General features: G+C 35.3%; 1 protein-coding gene across 5 annotated transcripts in view; it reads right to left on the bottom strand.

Annotated features, from left to right (window-relative positions):
- The window catches only part of RhoGAP19D (Rho GTPase activating protein at 19D), a 503,360-nt gene that overhangs the window by 443,887 nt on the left and 40,420 nt on the right, over positions 1-19,053 (bottom strand). For 4 of the 5 annotated variants that reach the window (XM_090412052.1, XM_090412051.1, XM_090412054.1 and 1 more), the window contains one exon: positions 9,400-9,512. In XM_090412052.1, the coding sequence (XP_090268178.1) occupies positions 9,400-9,441 (42 nt within the window). In that variant the 5' untranslated portion in view covers positions 9,442-9,512. Of the gene's footprint in view, positions 1-782; positions 999-9,399; positions 9,513-19,053 lie in introns of those variants that run through there. The other variant, XM_090412055.1, reaches the window with a different exon arrangement.

Below are 19,053 nucleotides of genomic sequence, written 5' to 3'. Positions count from 1 at the left end.
TAATAAAAGTAAAAATTTCTTTTCAGAGAATATGCTGAACTTTTCTTTCATTACCTGATAATACATTTTGGTCTCTTTGGTCTTTTCTGTCTAGGTCTTGTTTTCCATGCTTCTTTTTATGTCTTTTTTTTGTAACTTTAAAAAAAAAAGTTACAAAACTTTTTTTTAAAGTAGAATAAGAAGTTTAAAAAAAACAGTAGGTTAAAATAAAACCAAAAGAAAGTTGTTCTTGAAATTCTTTAACCTGAAGAAGTAGAATAAGAAGTTTAAAAAAAAACAGTAGGTTGAAATAAAACCAAAAGAAAGCTGCTCTTGAAATTCTTTAACCTGGAAACCAGAACATTTAAAAATTTTGGTATTTCTCCCTCTACTCAAGCATATTCTCTAAAGAAATCTTATAAAAGAAAGCCTACATCCTACAACTAACAAAGTTAGCAAAAAAAAAAAAATCTTTTATATTAAAAGCACCTCTTATTTAGGTTATCCAATTCCAGTTCACATTTGCAATTAATTCACTGTAATCAAACAAAACAGAATGAAATAATCATTAAATTTGTTATCAAACTTTATAAAATGATGTTTTAAAAGTTAACCAGTGTTAAAATTTTTTTGATTCAAGCACTTCAAAAAAGATCTTTATTTCTTGATCATATAAATTAACTAAATTTGAAAATATGAAATAATATTATCCAAAATTTAAATTTATAGTAAATAAAATATTAAATCATTATTCACTGCCAGTTACTTTTAATTAAAGAATATGAAAAGCTGATGTTACTTACACTCCTGTATATGTTAAAGCTGCAAAAGAATAAATATCAACAGAAGGTAAGTCATTCAGAAAACAGCACTAGAACAGCTACCAAGAAACAGCATCATCATCATTTCATTCACCCAAATGCAAGAACTTTCATTCAGTGCTATTTATGAAGCCAACAACACCTTAAGAAAGCAAAGGTAAAGACTAGTGTGTGTGTGTGCATGTGTCTGTGTGTTTGTGTTCTAATGTCTGCACAACTAAAGTACCATCTAAATATAGGCATCTGCTACATGCCATAGAGGGCACATACACATACCTAACTTTGACAAATTGCCAAGAAAAAGAATAAAGAGGAGAAAAAAAAAAAAAAACTGATAACCAACACTAACTACTTCATGCTTCAACAGTCAGAAATGACAGCCAAGGTGTATTGGTTTAATATCCAAGACATTTGAAATCTTTTGTTAAACTGACTGCTTTCTTCTATTCAACTAATTAACTTTCATACAGAAATAATTTTATTTATAAAATGAATAGATGACATGTACTGAAAACAGTAAGTGAAAATACTCATTGAAGTAGTATTGTGAAATAAAAATAAGATGCCATTAAATGACATAATAGAAATAATAAAGATAATAAAATAGAATTTATGGATTAAACTCTAAAAGAAATGTATGGTCAATTAAAGTAAAGAATAAAGATTACATAAGCACACTGAAAGTCATTAAAAGTAATCTGGACATCCTTGAGTAATTTATCTGTACTATAAAATAAGATTACAGATTGTATAAAAATACCAAAAAATTTTAAAACAAACAAAAGAAGTTTGTACTATTTAAAACAAATATATCACACTGACAAGTCAGTGTGAAATATATATATATGTGTGTGTGTGTATGTGAAATACATACATATATATATATGTGAAATACATACATATATATATATGTGAAATACATACATATATATATATATATATATACACAGAATATATATACAAGGCTATATATTGATACATTAAAATGCTAAGTTATCTTAGCATTTTACTGTGAAAGGAATTTTCTTAGTGGAGAATGGTGGGTGAGTGGAATGCATTACCAATGTATTGCCAGAATGTGAAGAGTGTAATATATATATACACACATGTATATATATGTGAAATATGTATATATATATATACAGAATATACATATACAAGGCTATATATTGATACATTAAAATGCTAAGTTATCTTAGCATTTTACTGTATTTGAAAGGAATTCTCTTAGTGGAGAATGGCGGGTGAGTGGAATGAATTACCAATGTATTGCCAGAATGTGAGGAGTGTAAAGGATTTCAAGGTTCAAATATGACAAACATGTTGTTAGCTAAGTGGGTCGCCCACAATGAATTTGATGATTTCATAGATACTAATCACACATGCACACACACACACAAAAAAGTAAATAAAATAATTTACTTTACTAGTAATCCTGGTTAAGACTTCAACTATAATAATGTGACAACTGTCAGCACACAATCAGTAATAAGGCAAGCATGATAATACACCATGAGAAAACAGCTATGACAGAAAACAACCACTTAGATTAATATAACAATTAATATTTAGTATACCTAAGCTACAGTATCATAAGACAAAAATAATAAAACATAAGGAGAAAACAGGAAAGCTAAAATTAGCCAAAAACTAAAAATGCCATTATGTGCTATCCAGTCATTTGACTCTTGGTAATCCTGTGAACAAAGGCTCTCCATCCCACTCAGCCTTATTTCCTTTCTTTAAGTAATTGTAAGTTCAAGTCGGTAAGTTCTTTTATGTTGTCAATCCAACTCTTTTGTGGTCTTCCTCTTCTTCTCATTCCCTCAATCTTCCCCAACATAACTGCCTTTTCTTCTAATGATTCATCAGTTCACATAATATAACCAAAGTACATCAACTTCTGTTTAGTGATCATCACTTCCAAGGAGCATTCTGTCTTTATATTCTCTAAAACCTTCTTATTGGTCATTCTTGCAGTCTATGGAATTCTTAATAGTCTCCTCAACACCAATAATTCAAATGAATCAATTCACTTTCTGTCTTTCTTCTTAATAATCCAGCTTTCACATCCATACATCACTAATGGAAATGCCACTGTTTTGACAATTCTAACTTTTGTGGCCTTACTCACACCACCTCATCTTTCTTAATTTTTGTCATGTTTAGCATAGCTTTTTTTCTCCATGACTATCCTTCTTTGAATTTCATCTACACATTTACCATCGTTTCTGATTCTGACTTCAGTAAATCATAACTTTCAATGATTTCTATTTCATCTACCTCTTATAAATTCATTTAATTGCCAGAAGCTCACACTTTTGTTTTGCTGATATTTATATTAAGCTCAACTGCTCCGGATCTTCCTTAGTTTCTGCTAGGAGGGTTGTATCATCTGCACATCTTAAATTATTTATTTTATTGCCACCAATCTTAATTCCAGCTGGATCATTGTCTAAATCAGCCATTCTCATAATATATTCACCGTAAATATTAAAAAGGTAGAGTGAAAGTATACAAACCTCCCACACCCCCTTTTTCCACTCAAACACTGTTTCTTCAAAGACTGTTTTTACTGAAGCTTCTTGGTTGTCATATAGCTCTCTTATCAAGAGAATTAAATATTCAGGTATTCCCATTGATCTCATTACAATTCACAGTCTGTCGTAATCCATTCAATCAAAAGCTTTCTTGTAATCAATAAAACAGATGAATACTTCCTTCTGAAATTCTCTTGTTCTTTCGATAATCCATCTCATGTTTGCTATTTGATCTTTAGTTCCTCTACCTCTGCTAAAGCTTGCCTGTTCTTGTGGCATTTCTCTATTCACATATGGCTCCAACCTTTATAGGATCATTTCAGCATAACTTTACTTGCCTGTGAAATTAAAGTAATGGTTCTGTAATTCTCACAACCTCTGGGATTTGATGTTTTTTTTTTTTTTTTTTTTTTTTTAATTGGGATGAATACTGATGTTTTCCAATCTCTAGGCTAGTATACCTTCTTCCAAACCTGTTGACAAATTTCAGTCAATATATTCACTAATTCATCCCCAGCTGCTCTCAATAATTCCACTGACACACCATCAGCTCTAAGAGCTTTAACTTATGGCAGCTGTTCCATTGCTGATATCACTTCACTTTTCATTATCATTGGTTCCTCGACAAATTCTCTCCTTTCAAATTCTTCTATTATCATCTTTCTTGTACAATTCCTCTACATACTCTTCCATCTTTTTTTCACTGCTGCTTCTTCTTCCATCAGGCATTTACCCAAATTACTTTTTAAAACTCCTAATCTAGGGATAAACTTCACTGCAGCATCATTTATTTTTCTATACAGATTTCTTGTTCTACCCATAATGCTGCTTTCTTCAATTTCCTTGTGTTTTTGGTTTAGACATTTTTCCTTATCTTTCCTAGCCTGTCTTTGGAAATATGCACTCTGTTGTCTAAACCTTTCTTTGTTTCTCTGAAGTATCATTTTTCTTCTTTCCTCTGCTATTTGAATACATTCTTCTGACAACCATTTACAATATTTCTTTCTTGTTGCTTTATTTAGAGTCTTCTCTGGCATTCCAATTACTGTATATTTTGTTTCTTCTCATAGTTCTTCTAACTCTCTTCCTGTCTTCTCCAAACTTCTTAATTTCTTTCTGACTTCTACTTTAAATCAAATATGATATTGTCCTTTTGTTTCTTCTTAGCCTTTAATTTCAATTTAACTTCAGCTATCAATACTTACTTTCCGAGTCCGGAACACCAATCATATCCTCTCCATCCAAAAAACTGCGGCTTGTATTGCCACTGTCATTGACCGTCAGAATGTCATCCATGAAACACACATCGATTAGATCTGGGCAACATAAAAGATGTTCATCAGTTTGAGTGTCTCCGCAGTCACAGCTGTCATCATCTGCATAACCTCATTTCATCAGGTTACTTCTGCATCTGGACATTCCCACTCTAAGACGGTTCAGAGTCCTTCAGGTGCTATAGGGTAGGTGATATCCCTTGGTTAACTCTTCCTTAATTATGGGGGCTTCTTGAAATTGAACAGATTCCCTCCATAGAACAAGGCGTCGCTCCTCAGGTTTATGGAGCTATGCTTTAGTTCTTTGCATAAAACTATGCCTCAATTTGAGGGGAGAAGCCGTGATGATATGGCCGTACATTGGATGTCTTTCGGCCATCATCTGCTTTTTTTCTCCATCTCACCAGCCACTTGATGTCTTATGCCTGGTGGCACTATGCCTGCTAAGGGATACAGCTTGTTGACTGGGGTTGGTCTTAGGCATCCGGTTATGATCCTAATGGTATGCATTTTTGAAAATTATGGAGATAACTACAATGTTTGAATAAACATGGTAGTTGTCTCCATAACGATTTGTGGATATTAATGTATAAATTAAATAGCTTTTCCTGCCATAAACACATCATATTACTTGTTTCCTCAGCCTCTAAATCGGGCATCCTTTTTCACTCAATTTGATATATATATGTATATGCCAAGGCTGAATGGATTAGAGATTGGTACTGAGTTAGCAGCTTGGTACCTAATAGTAGCATCTTGAGCACAGAGTCCTTAGTACACTATTCGACACATTCTTTCTAGATCCTTATATCACATCACAGCATCATATTCATCACCATTGGTTCCAATTTGGGTAACAGAATTTCATGTGGTATCCTGTCAAATGCCTTTGCAAAATCCAGCAGTACATTATGTAGCCATTCTCTTTATCAAAATGATCATTCTATTTTTAAAAAGTGAGTAAATTACTAATACATGAACTACCTTTCACAAAACTCAAGAGAGTATCACATTCTTGTCTATCCATTCCTGCATTTTATGTTTGATGAACTTTTGTCTTGAAGCTGCCCTTAAGGTGCAACAGAACTATTTTGTCCTCTTCCACTCCTTTGAGACTTTATAGCCTAGCCATACACAATGTGCCAAACCTTGGCAAATCATCACACAGTATGTGGGCTGATATCCCATCTAATCACATGGCCATATTTGCATTGAGATTATGTAAATATCCTAAGTACTTCCAATTCATCATTCTCTAGCCTACATCAGTTATTATGAGAGATGTGAGGAAATGTGGGAAATGCCAAAACTTCACTTGCATGATAGATACATGCAAAATAGACACTCAGTAACTCGATTATTTCTTCTGTTTCATCTGCCTCCCTACTATCAACACTTATGAAAGTTATCCAGCCTTAGTCATGATGTCTTTGTCAAGTAAAGAATTTGGTTTCTTGATTTGGCTGTTTCCAGGACTGTGCCTAGTCTCTAAAAGAGTTGCAAATTGTTAGTCAGAAGTGTCTCTAAAACTTATTGAGATAATGATCCTGTACATCTCCTGAGGGTACATATCAGGATGATGATAATTTTAAAAGAAAATTTATTATTTTATTTTATCAAGGTGCAGAAACATGTGAATGTGTACATTTCAAAAAGTTGCTATTGCCCTGGGTCATATCAAAACAATCCAGTCAGTAGTAGACAAGCTGTGTTAGAGTTTGCATGTGTGTGTTTGTTGCTTTTGGCAGAAAAATGACTGAGCAGAATTTAGAAACAGCATATTAAATATCAAGTTTTGTGCAAAGCTAAGCAAAAGCACAAGTGAAACTAGATATGTACTTTCAGTATGATACTGAAACAAACACCAAAGCATGCAACAGAAAACATCTTCAAAAATGTGTGAATGTCACGATTGCAGATTAAGACCTTGCTTGCTTTTTTCGATCATAAGGACACAGCTCACTTAAAATTCGTTAAACAAGCTCAAACAGTAAACAATGTTATTTAGAAGTGCTAGCAAGGTTATGTGAAGCTATTCCTAAGACGAAACCTGAACATGGGCCGAACAACTCCAGAACATGATGCAATAGTTGTCTGTGAGTTTATGGCTAAAAAAAAATCAATCAAAAACTGAACCATCAAACTGTATTCATACTTAGCTCCTTGTGACTTTTGGCTGTTCCCAAAAGTGAAAAAGGCCTTGAAAGGATGCAGATTTTCTGACACATCTGACATCCAAAATTATGTGGTGATGATAATAAAAAAAAGCATTCCAGAAGACAAGTTGCAAAAATGTTGAACAATGACAGCATCATCTAAGTGCATTGCTGAACAAGCAGATTACTTCAAAGGTGATAGTCACTAGTCTGCAGGTAAGCAAATATAGTTTTTATGTGTGCATTCCAGAAATTTAATTGTCACAACTTGTATTTTTTTGTGTGTGTATGTGTGTGTGTGTGCATGTAAATTGCATGTGCTCTCATGGCTGATTTTCCTCATTGCTAGGTGAAAAAAATATATATATGCCATATAAGACCAATTAAAACTCATCTTCTACTGAAAAACCCCAATTCAAGTTCTTGGCATCTTATGAGGATTCAAACCTAGGTCTTTGCTGACAATGACTACGCTATAGAGGTTCTTAACTGTACTGCTCAATGCCTTATATCAGTGCTTCCCAAACTTCTGGATGTCACGGCCCCCTTTGCAAAAATTAAAATATTTCATGGCCCCCTTCGGAAAAAAATCTTAATAGAGAGATATATTATTATAATATTTATTGTATTTATATTCAATACAAAACAAACACAGCGAACATTGCAAAAATCAAATGCATATATTACATTTTTTGCCTTTTATCGTTTGGTTCTGAAGACGATGCAGGCAGTTCTGGTAAAATGTGAAATACTGTCCTTTTTTTTTAGTCTGTTTCTGCTTCTTCTGACTGTTCGCAGGAATTTTTTTATATTTTTTTTATCAGCCACTTATCCATCTCAGGGTTAAATTTTTTAATGTAGAATAGATCAAATAATATCACCACTTACCGATACTGGCACACCACAGACTGATAACATGGAATTAGTGAATATTACCTGAATAAGGGAATCCCTGGACCAGGAACATTTTTCTCTTTTGTGACTTTTCTCCCTTTACGGTAATTAAGCCTAACGCGAAACAGACAGCAAAGGCAGGTTATTAAAACGTGCATATGATTGGTGCGGTATTAACAAAAGATCATGCAACCGAAAGATAAAAGCATTGCTGACAAATGAGTTGAAATGCTAACTCTCTTCAACCAAATTCCATATGTGAAACTGCCATAACATTCATTTTATATATATTACTTAGTTTTAACACTTTTACGAATTTTAACACGTTTGGTTGAATTTTATTGCTGCCTTGGGAAATCGAACTCGCACACATCTAATTAATAACAATAGTTTTTAGTTAGATACTGTATTTGCCCATATGGTTTTGTTTCAGTCTATACAGCATAGTTTCTGTATGAGGGGACATGTGATTCATTAATTAGTGTTTTTATCCCAGTTGTCTCTAATTGCACTATTTGTTGAGAAATATATTACACAGACTCCTCATACCTTATTCACTGGCATAATAAAAGTACTTGTTTTTATTGCCTCTGCAGTATAGTGGCTGTTAGGGAGGGCGTGTTGTTTACCACTGCAAGCAAGTTACTATCTCCCCACATGAACTTGTTTAAGCATTTTTTCATGTGTGAAGTATATGCGAAACTTTTATCCGAGTTTTATATTATAAACCTTATATAAAAGTCGGATAACAGTGATAATATAAAACGAGTTTTGATATGTATATAAAGTCAATATCAACAGTCCCTGATTACGAACGCATGATGAAAGGGACAGGAAGATTTGGAGCTTCCCTGGAGAGCATTCGAAGTAAATACAATTAACCACTGCTTTGAAATGAAACATATGAATAAGCAATATTTACTAATATTCCTTAAGCGCCGAAATACGCAGGAAGCAAAGTTTGTGAACCAACACCAATGTGTGAATTTTTCCATTAAAATATTAAAAATAACAAAAAAGAAATAATAAATAATAAAAGTTAAATACGTTTCTTTTAAAATAAAAAAATCTTAGTCTTAAAACATTTTAAATTTGTTTTCATTATTTCACGGCCCCCTCAACAAAACCTATGGCCCCCAAGGGGGCCACAGTGTTGTACAGTGGGAACTGGCATTTTCTCCCACTACGTTATGCAAATACCAACAATATTCAGTTGCTAGAGCCCTTTTTGTTACATCACTAGATGGTGGAGTTAGCAATGGAACAATAGAGGCTATATTTTGCAATTTGTCAACCGTAATTATCTTTTTTTTTAATGAACATGTTAATTTATAATTTTTACTGCTTTAATGTTTTCTACTATTTTAAAAATTAATTACCTAAAAGTTCTTAAAATATGCCAAGTAATTTTTGAAAAAAAATTTCAAATAATTTCAAAAATTATATTCTGTTTAACTCTTAATTAACCTATATTACCTGGAAACAACAATCTTTCAATATAACAAACACAAGATACATTTTTGATTGCTATTATTGTACTACATTATGCAACATGTATTGTCAGTACTCATTCCTGAAAATGATCCCAAAACAGGAATTAGAAAAATTAAAATCAACTATTCATTTCACTATAAACATATGTATTAGAATAATTTAGAATGACTATAAACAATGTAGCTGACAATTATTATTAAAATTTTTAAAAATAACTCAAATTAATAGAAAATGTAATTACTTCATCATATTTCCATGAAGGCTCGCCTTTAGAACGATTCATCTTGAAGCTGGAAAACTGGATTTAGTTCTAAAGAGGCAGCCCTCATCATCTACTATAATCCTTTATGAGAACTATATAAAGAGAAAAATTAATTTGAAATTATATATTTTTAAAAAAATTCATTTTCAGTAATTCAGTAAAAAATAAAATCTCAATGATCATAATTTATATATATCATTCACACAAACAAGAGACACTACAAGGGCTATAGCATATAAATAAATGCAATATGTGGACTGGGATCAAGAGTACAGTATTAGTTGATGTTCCTCTTAAAACAGCTGGAGATTGTAGTCTTGTTGTGGTACTTCATATGAAAGGCTATTCCCCAGCTGAACCAGCTGCTCAGAGTATCTGGTTCAGTGAGTTTTTATTCCATCTACCTCAGTATGGGGAACAGCCTTTCCTACAAACGATTTCCACAACAGAGGAGATGGTTTAGTGAATCAACAGTTCAACTTTAAAAGGATGTTGGGCAGCTGCATTGTTGAGATAGGAGATATTAATTAATTGAAGTACTCTCTTCTGAACTGTTCCACCCAAATGTCAGAGTATTCAAAGATTCAAAGATCAAGTAACCTTGGGAGCAGCAATCCCATTTTGTAAAAAATCTACTGGTCACAAAACAAGTACCAAGTAATCTTCACTGGACGGATTTAAATGGATATCAACCCAAGTCTTGGAATAATGGAGTTTAAATAGGATCATGAAATACAAAAAGCACATATAAAGTCAGAGCATCTCAGGAATTTACACACTAATTAAATGGGTGTGAAATGGATATAGTAGCAATACAAGATGAATAGGGAAAGGTAATTTGAAGAAAGACAACATTTTACTACCTTATGATGAGAAAAAAAACTCAGATAAACATGAATTTAGAACAGGTTTCATTATTAGAAAAAACTATGGTCATCTGTGATGAATCTGAAGCTTTTAATGAAAGAAGCTAAGGTTATAAATAAATTGGTTCAAAGTAACTTTTATCAATATACATGCAGCCAAGAGAAAAAGGACAGAAGAGGAAATAAAAGATGAATTCTATGAAAAACTGGATTTATTATTATATCAAGACCCCATGGAATCAAAGACTCATCTGGGAGGTCCTTTTCTCATACACACAGCTCATCATACCATGCCTTAAACACACTCAAATTCTCTGCAAACACCACACTCTCAGGCAAAGATTCCAATCATTCGCAACTCTGCAGAGCAAAAAAAAAACTGCTTCTCAATCACTTGCTCACACCCTCCTTATACAGCTTTCAGGGATGGTCTCTGGTTCTCTCCTGATCTCCCACTGTTTTCCTTAAAACATCACCAACATTGATCCTATAACAACCCCTTACTAACTGCAGGTCTCTATCTTATCAACCCCTCTTCCTCCTATCCACTACTCTGTAAATTGCATCTTCTCAACCTTTCCTCATATTTGACATTCCAGAGATCAGAAACTACCTTAGTCACCTCTGGACCATTACCAACATCTCTTCATCTTTTTGAAAACCAAGTGACCAAATCTGTGCACAGTACTCCATGTGTGGCCTAATACAATGGAAGCCCTATACAATTGAACAAGAATCTCCTTACTTCTACAAGTCATTGTCCTCTACATCATTCCCAGAATTATTTGTGTTGTCATCACAATTTCAGCAATGTGCATCTAAATTTCAGATCCTTATCCAGTATCACCCCAAGATCTCTTATTTCCTCACCTCCAATAATATATCCCCACAAAGCATAAATTCTATATCCCATCTTTGTTTCCCAAATTTTAAAACCTTACATTTTGCAACAATGAACGCGCATCCCCATTCCCTTTCAGTCAAGTTATTCAAGTCTTCTTGTAAGGCCACAACATCTTCTCTACTCTTCATAATTCATCCCAATTTGCATCATCTGCAAACAATTGAATATTCCCATCCAAATCTTCGCCAATATCATTAACATACAGGTTGAACAACGACCCTAAAACAGACTCCTGAGGCACATCACTAGTAACTTTCCTCTTCCGGGATATTGCTCTCCCCCCCCCTACACAACTTGCTGATACCTATCAGAAAGCCAGTCTCTGATCCAATGCACTAATCTAATATCCAACCCCCATCCGCTCTAGTTTGACTATCAGCTTATCATCCAGTAATCTAACAAAAGCCTTTGCCAAATCTAAGTATACTACTGTATATCCTTCTCCTCTGTCCAAGGAAGCCATCACATTATTGTAATAAGTAAGTAGATTACTAAAACATGACCTCCCTTTAGAAAATCCATGCTGTCCATCAAAGATAATAACATTGTTGCCAACCGAATTCTGGATCCTGGTTTTCACCAGCTTCTCAACAACTTAACCACAACACCTGACACAGAGATAGGCTGATAATTTGATGCTTGAATTCTATCACCTCCATTATGAAGTGGCACAATCTTGGGAACTCGACCCAGTGCAAGACTCATATTAAATAATATGTTAATGCAGATGTCAACTCCATGGCACATTCCTTCAGAATACATAGTGATATATTATCAAAGTTCCACAGCCTTATTAACATCAAATCTGCTCCATTCTCCATACACCTTTTGTTCACTTACAGTCGGTCTCTCCTTCCCATTATCAACTGCTCTCATTCTCTCCATGACGTCACATTCACAAGAATGAAAAACCTTTATGAACTGCCCATTAAGTATCTTCATTATATCTTCTGCAGCAATTGTCCTTATACCATTTTCACTAAACAAAGTCATCCTTTCATTTTTTTTTTTTTTTTCCCCTGGCTACATATTGAAAGAACTCCGAAGGCTTCATTAGCTAACTGCTGCTCATACCTCACTTTTGCTACCCTTACCAACTAAGTCACCCTCCTTGCCTGGTCTTTGTAATCCTCATGGAATTGGTTATTACCACTTCTCTTATGCTGCCTGTATGATGCCTTTTTCTCTGTATTGCATGCCTAATCTCTTCATTCATTCATCAATTTTACACCCACCTTATTTAACCTTCTGACCCTTGGAATACATTTAGACATTGCATCTACTAGATAGTTCTTGAATATCCCCCAAGCTGCAATGATCTCTTTTCCAGATAACTCCTTATTCCATGCTATACCTGCAAGATGTCTCTAGAGCTCCTCATAATCACCAACCTTGTAGTTCCACATATACCCTTTTCTCACATTGGTCCTCATATGGCTGGCAACCACCCACATAATCACTTCATGGTCACTCTCATCAACTGGAGGGTGATTTGACACCTCATTTATAATCACATACTGTGATGAGATTATCAAATCTAAGACCCCACCCCAATCCTCGTGTGTCCTCTGTTACATGCTGTCTGAGATAACTGTACCTCAAAAATTCAAGAAACTCATTTTCTTTACTTCCAGTTGCTATCTCATCATCCCAGTCTATATTGCCATAATTAAAATCACCCATAATGATCACCCTTTTCTGCTTCTTTGTCTTATTATTACATGATAACTCCAGGGAGTCCAAGGACTCATCGAGGGAGGGCACCTACTATACAACTCTGTCTCCATCACTCAACCCCACCAACTATAATGAACCACAGCTACCATCATCATCTACATTGACGTCTTCTACAGCCCACCATCACCAACCCCACTAGTATTTTCACAATCACAAATATCCATGCCCACAGCAGGATTCGAACCCAGCGTTTCAGCTGGAGAGCAGATATGCTAACCACTCGGCCAACCAGCCACGCGAATCATCCAATTCAGTATTTCATTTTATTCACCTCTATCTCACACCACACTGCCTCAAAACCACTGGCACTATTTCCCTTTTGCATCTCTATTTTGTATGGACATAATTCTTTCTCCATCATTAAAAGCACTTCCCCTCCCTTTGTACCCTTTCTATCCTGGCGAAACAAGAATATCCTTCCATCATCTCTACTCCTGTCAGAATGTCATTCTCATCCAACCATGTCTCACTTATTCCAACAATTTTGGGGTGAACAGACTCAATTAATGCAACTATTTCATTTGCCTTGTTTCTAACACGTCCAGCATTTGTATAAAAACACAGCAGTTTATTCCCGGATCTATAGCTAGTTCTACTGAAGTCACATGAAATTATTTCATATGACTTCTCCAAGTTTAACTCGAGCCATTTCTTTTTCTCCTTATTCATCTTAGAACCTTTTAAAAATCCAACTGTTTTCCCTTGATCCCAGGTCAATCCCTTCTGTTTTTGTGTACACATGCATTCACATCCTCTTGAAGCATCTACTTGCTCACGCTGTGCTCCTCTGTCCACTCAGAGCCTCACCATTTTCCTGTCTATTCTCTGTACATCTATTCTCTATACTCATGCTGCTCATCTCTCCTTTAATCTCCTGTTCTTCCACACTGTTTCCTGCTTGATCTGCACTTACTTCCCTACCTTACAGCAGCAGTCTCTCCAAGATACTCACACACCAAAACCACTCAAATGCAGTCCGTTGCTCCTATACACTTCATCTTTCAAACTCATTCAACACATTAACAAACTGCACTTCTTTCTCCTCAGACATTTCGGCTAACATATCATTCATAATCCTTGCTCTCCCCCCTTATCTCACCACTGTCATACCTGGGCAACATGCTATCTTTCCTATCACATTATTCTCTTTTATCCATTTCAACAATCCCCTGATATCCAATCTGACGAGTTCTTTGTTTGCAAAGAACAAGTCAGATTTCTTACTTTTCATATCTAATGCCTCAGTCACTCTACTCTTTCTACCTCCAGTAAAACATACTTTGTGCATCCTCTCATCCAGCACACCTTTAATAATTGAATCATCATACAACACCACTCACAGACCTTTCATTACCTCTTTTATACCAACATTATTTGTTTTCATCATTTTCACTCTTCCATACATATCTCAAATTCTCTTAGCTTTAATTCATTCAATCCTTAAAAAAAATAATAATAACATAATTATCCTATTAAGAGGTGTGAATGCAAAAATTGGAAAAGAATATTAAAAAAAAAAAAAATCACTGGAAGTTAGAGCCTTCAAATATTAATGGAGAAAGACTGATGAATTTGACCACATTTAGAAATTTAATAATAAGCTGAACTATGCTTATGATGAAGAATATACATAAGCAAGCATGGAAATCTGATGGTATACATTTAATCAAATAGACCATATAATCAATAAATGACATGACGCAGTTCTCATGTCTTTTACTGATTATGAAATGGTTTATTACTATTATTACGGGCAACTCCAGGGAGTCATTAGACTCATCGAGGGAGGCCCCAAATCATATTCATCACAACTATCTGACATTCATACAGTATCTATCATACCTCGCGTTAAACTCATTCACTGTCACAGCATCCACTACAGACTCAGGGAGCGCATTCCACTCATTCACTCTAAAAGTAAAGAACCCAGCTCTAACACCTTTACTAACCACACTTTTGCCCAGTTTCCATGGATGTCCCCTAGTCCTCCCACAACCAGCCCTGTTCTCAAAAATATCTTCTGAATTAATTTTATAGAAACCCTTCAGTAATTTGAATGTCACAATCATATCTCCCCTACTCCGCCTATCAACCAATTTTTGCAACCCACAAATCCTCACCCTGTTCTCATACAGTTCATTCCACAGACCTGCTATCATCTTGGTCACTCGCCTCTGGATCCTATCCACATCCTCCCCATCAAGAAGAAACCTAGGTGACCAAATCTGAGCACAGTAGTCTAGATGGGGTCTTATCAAGGCTCGATAGAGAGGAACAATAACCTGCTTGTCTCTGCTTGTCAACGTATTCTTCAGCAACCAAGTGATTTGATGAGCTGTTTTGGTCACTTTTGCAATGTGTCCCCTAAATTTCAATTCCCTATCCACCAACACTCCTAAATCTCGTGCCTCATCAATTTCCTGGAGCAGGGTTCCACCAATGCAGTAAACTGCCTCCAATCTTTTCACCCCAAAATGCATAACCTTACATTTTGCCACATTAAACTGACATCCATTCTCCTTAGCCCAGACCTCCAATCTATCCAAATCATCCTGCAAAATTTTGACGTCATCTGCATTCACTATTGCCCTACCCAACTTCGCATCATCCGCAAACAAATGAACTGTTCCTCTCAGATCATTTCCTATATCATTTATGAACAAATTAAACAGCATTGGTCCAAGAACAGATCCTTGTGGCACACCACTAGTCACAGGCCGTCTTGTAAACTCTACTCCCGAGTAAACCACTCTCTGATATCTCTCCGTCAACCACCCTCCTATCCATCTCACCAACCCTATGTCCATTCCCATATGCTGCAATTTACTGAGTAGAATTCCATGTGGAATCCTGTCAAAGGCCTTGGCAAGGTCCAGTAGAATCACCGTAAACCCATTACCCTTATCCAGTTCAGCCGTCACTGTGTTATAATACGTGAGCAAGTTACTGAGGCATGACCTACCCTTCACAAAACCATGCTGTCCCCGATACAGTATCCCATTTTCTTCAATCCAATCTTGTATTTTCCTTTTGACTATTTTCTCTAAGACCTTTACAATGATTCCTGATATGCTAATCGGTCAGTAATTTACAACAGCAGTCTTGGAACCACCTTTATGCAGTGGAACTATTTTCCCCTCTTTCCACCCGCTCGGGACTAACCCAGACCCGAGACTCAAATTAAACAAAATGGTCAAGGGTACTGACAATTCTTTAGCTGCTTCTCGTACAACACGAGCTGGTATACCATCCAATCCCACAGATGTATTGACATTGAGGTTATGCAATAGACTACTCACCTCCACTTCATTAACCACAATTCCCGTATAATCTACTGGTTTATTCGTTTCTGCAATGTCACCACCTTGATGATATACTTTTGCAAAGTGCTCACTCAGTAACTCAACTATCTCAACTGATTCAGTTACCTCCCTACCATCGGCATTCTTTAAAATCAATCTGCCATGTACATTTTTCCTTTTACTTGCTACATATCTAAAAAACTGTTTAGGATTCTCTTTAGCCTGCATGGCCAATGTTCTTTCATAATCCTTTTTTGCTTTTCTTACCACACTCGTCACCCTTCTGGCCTGCGCTTTATACCGTTCATGTGCCTGCTGGTCACCCTTCTTCTTAAATTTCCTCCATAGTTGTTTCTTTTTTTGCAACTCAAGCTTAATGGTGTTATTCATCCATTTAACCCCTACTTGATTTATTATTCGGACTCTAGGTATACAGTCAGCCATTGCTTCATGCAAGCACTTCTTAACTACCTCCCATGCACTATCAACTTCTAGTCCTTGCAGTTGTACATGCCATGGCACTGAACCAATCAAACTCCTAAGCTTGTCATACTTTCCAGCCCGATAATTCCACATGTACCCTGTTTTAATTGAAAATTCTACACCTTTAGCCACCTCCCAAGTTAAGACCCTATGATCACTCTCACCGATTGGTGGCAATGTGGTCATATTTGTTACAGCCAAATCCTCAGATGTAATTACTAGGTCAAGCACTCTCTGACCCCTAGTATTTTCCATTACATGCTGTCGCAGATAGTTATCCCTTAATAACCGCATAAAATCCAGTTCCTTCCTCCCATGTGTCCTCTCCTCACTCCAATCAATGCGACCATAGTTGAAATCTCCCATAATAATCACCCTCCTTCCACCCATTTCTTCTATTTGCTTGTGCATACTGTCACCACCATCTTTTCCATCACCTGGTCTATAGCAGCACCCAATTGTATATTTAGTTCTGCTAGCCACAATCTCACACCAAATGGCCTCAAATGTGCTCTTTTCTCTATCCTGCAATTCAACTTCTATTCTCCTTGGCTGGAGCTCATCAGCTATCATCAACAATACTCCTCCCCCCATTCTATTCTCTCTGTCATTCCTGAACACACTATACCCATCACATTCAATCCCACTAGTTATATCATCTACAGTCAGCCATGTTTCACTAATGCCAATAACCTGTGGTCTGGAAGTGCCAACCATGGCCAAAAACTCTTCCTTCTTGTTCCTAATACTCCTAGTATTAGTGTACATGAATTTAAGACCCCCATTAGCCCCAACCCTACCTTGATGCCTTATATTAACTATCCCACTCTGACTATCCCAAACTAAAGTTACAGAGGAACTGAGTGATGGTTTATTTCATTAAATATATATACCATCAGATTCACATGCTTTTTTGTGTATATTCTTCCTCATAAACAAACTAAAGTTACAGAGGAACTGAGTGATGGTAACCATTTTCTAACTGGTGATATTCTTGGGGTTTAAATAAACGTTAATTATTTTACAGCACATGTGAATCATGTGACATACAATATTAACAAATTATATAAAACAGAGGAGGGGGGGGGGAGAGAGAGAGAGAAAGAGAAGAAAATATGGCTGGAAAATAAGCGGTTAAAAGAATGAAAATATTGAAAATTGCTGGACCATATGAAGGAAAGCATAAAAGTGGCAGCAGAAAACTCAATTAGAATTCAAAGAAAAATACAACAACAACAAAAAAAAAATAGTTTAATGAAGAATGCAAACTGGCAGTAAAGAAAAAGGAAAAAGTAATTGGCTTAACCTATCTGACATTCATGTCACTCAGAGATACAAAGAGAGCAGCTAGGAAGCCAATAAAATAATCAACAGATTATTTTATCTATTCAACCTAAACAGATAGAAGAAATTTAGATACAATTTACATTAAATAACAAAATAACATTTTCTCATGAAATTGGAAACCAAAAAGACATATCTATATTTGAAAACAGCAATAATCAATAACTTTGGTTCCTTTAAGCAATTAGATTTAATGTTCTCTGGCAGGCTGCTAACCCAACCATAAGATGCCTCCTGGGTTAGCCAGCTATATTGACATAACCTTCATACCTAGGGTGATCCTTCTGGCAATATACACTTCTGGCATACATTGCCTACATCTCCCATTCATCTCCATACCATGATGAGGTACAGGTAGAATTTGTGGAGGTTCTAAAATAAATATAGAATAAAGATTCTGACAGTTCGATAATAAATACAGAACAAGGACAGACTGAAAAAATTAAAATAACCAACCAAATTAGACAAGGTGATTCAGTAAGTCCCACCTTATTTAAATTTAGTGATGGATGAAATAAAAGTAAACAAAAAGAAAAAAAATATACAGAATACAAATTAAACATGAAAAATTAAGAATTGGATATGCTGATGATATAACCTTATTACCAAGGAAAGGAAGAAGAGGATGGGTAAATTGTTTAAATTAACTGGAAAAGATCATAAACTACTAAAGAGAAAAGTCAGAAATAGGATGACTTGAAAGAGGAAACTCTCCATAATGACAGGAATTCCTTAGAATGATGACGATTACTGAATACATTAAATAATGCAGCAGGCAAGAAAAATATGATGATATCAACAGAAAAAAAAAAAACTAAAACAATGACAATTGCCAAGGAACCCATAAGATGCAAATCAGAAATTAAAGAGAAATTAATTGAACAAGTAAGTCGGATAAAATATTTAGGACTAAAAATAAACAATTATGATATCACACAAAATTTACAAGAACAAATACATCACACAAAATGTGATGTACAAGAACAAGCGATAAAAG

The sequence above is a fragment of the Typopeltis vanoorti genome, chromosome 22 (assembly GCF_054136105.1).
Source record: "Typopeltis vanoorti isolate ZY-2024b chromosome 22, IOZ_Tvanoo_1.0, whole genome shotgun sequence".
NCBI lineage: Eukaryota > Metazoa > Arthropoda > Arachnida > Uropygi > Thelyphonidae > Typopeltis > Typopeltis vanoorti.
This window is presented reverse-complemented; position numbering and strand designations above follow the sequence as displayed.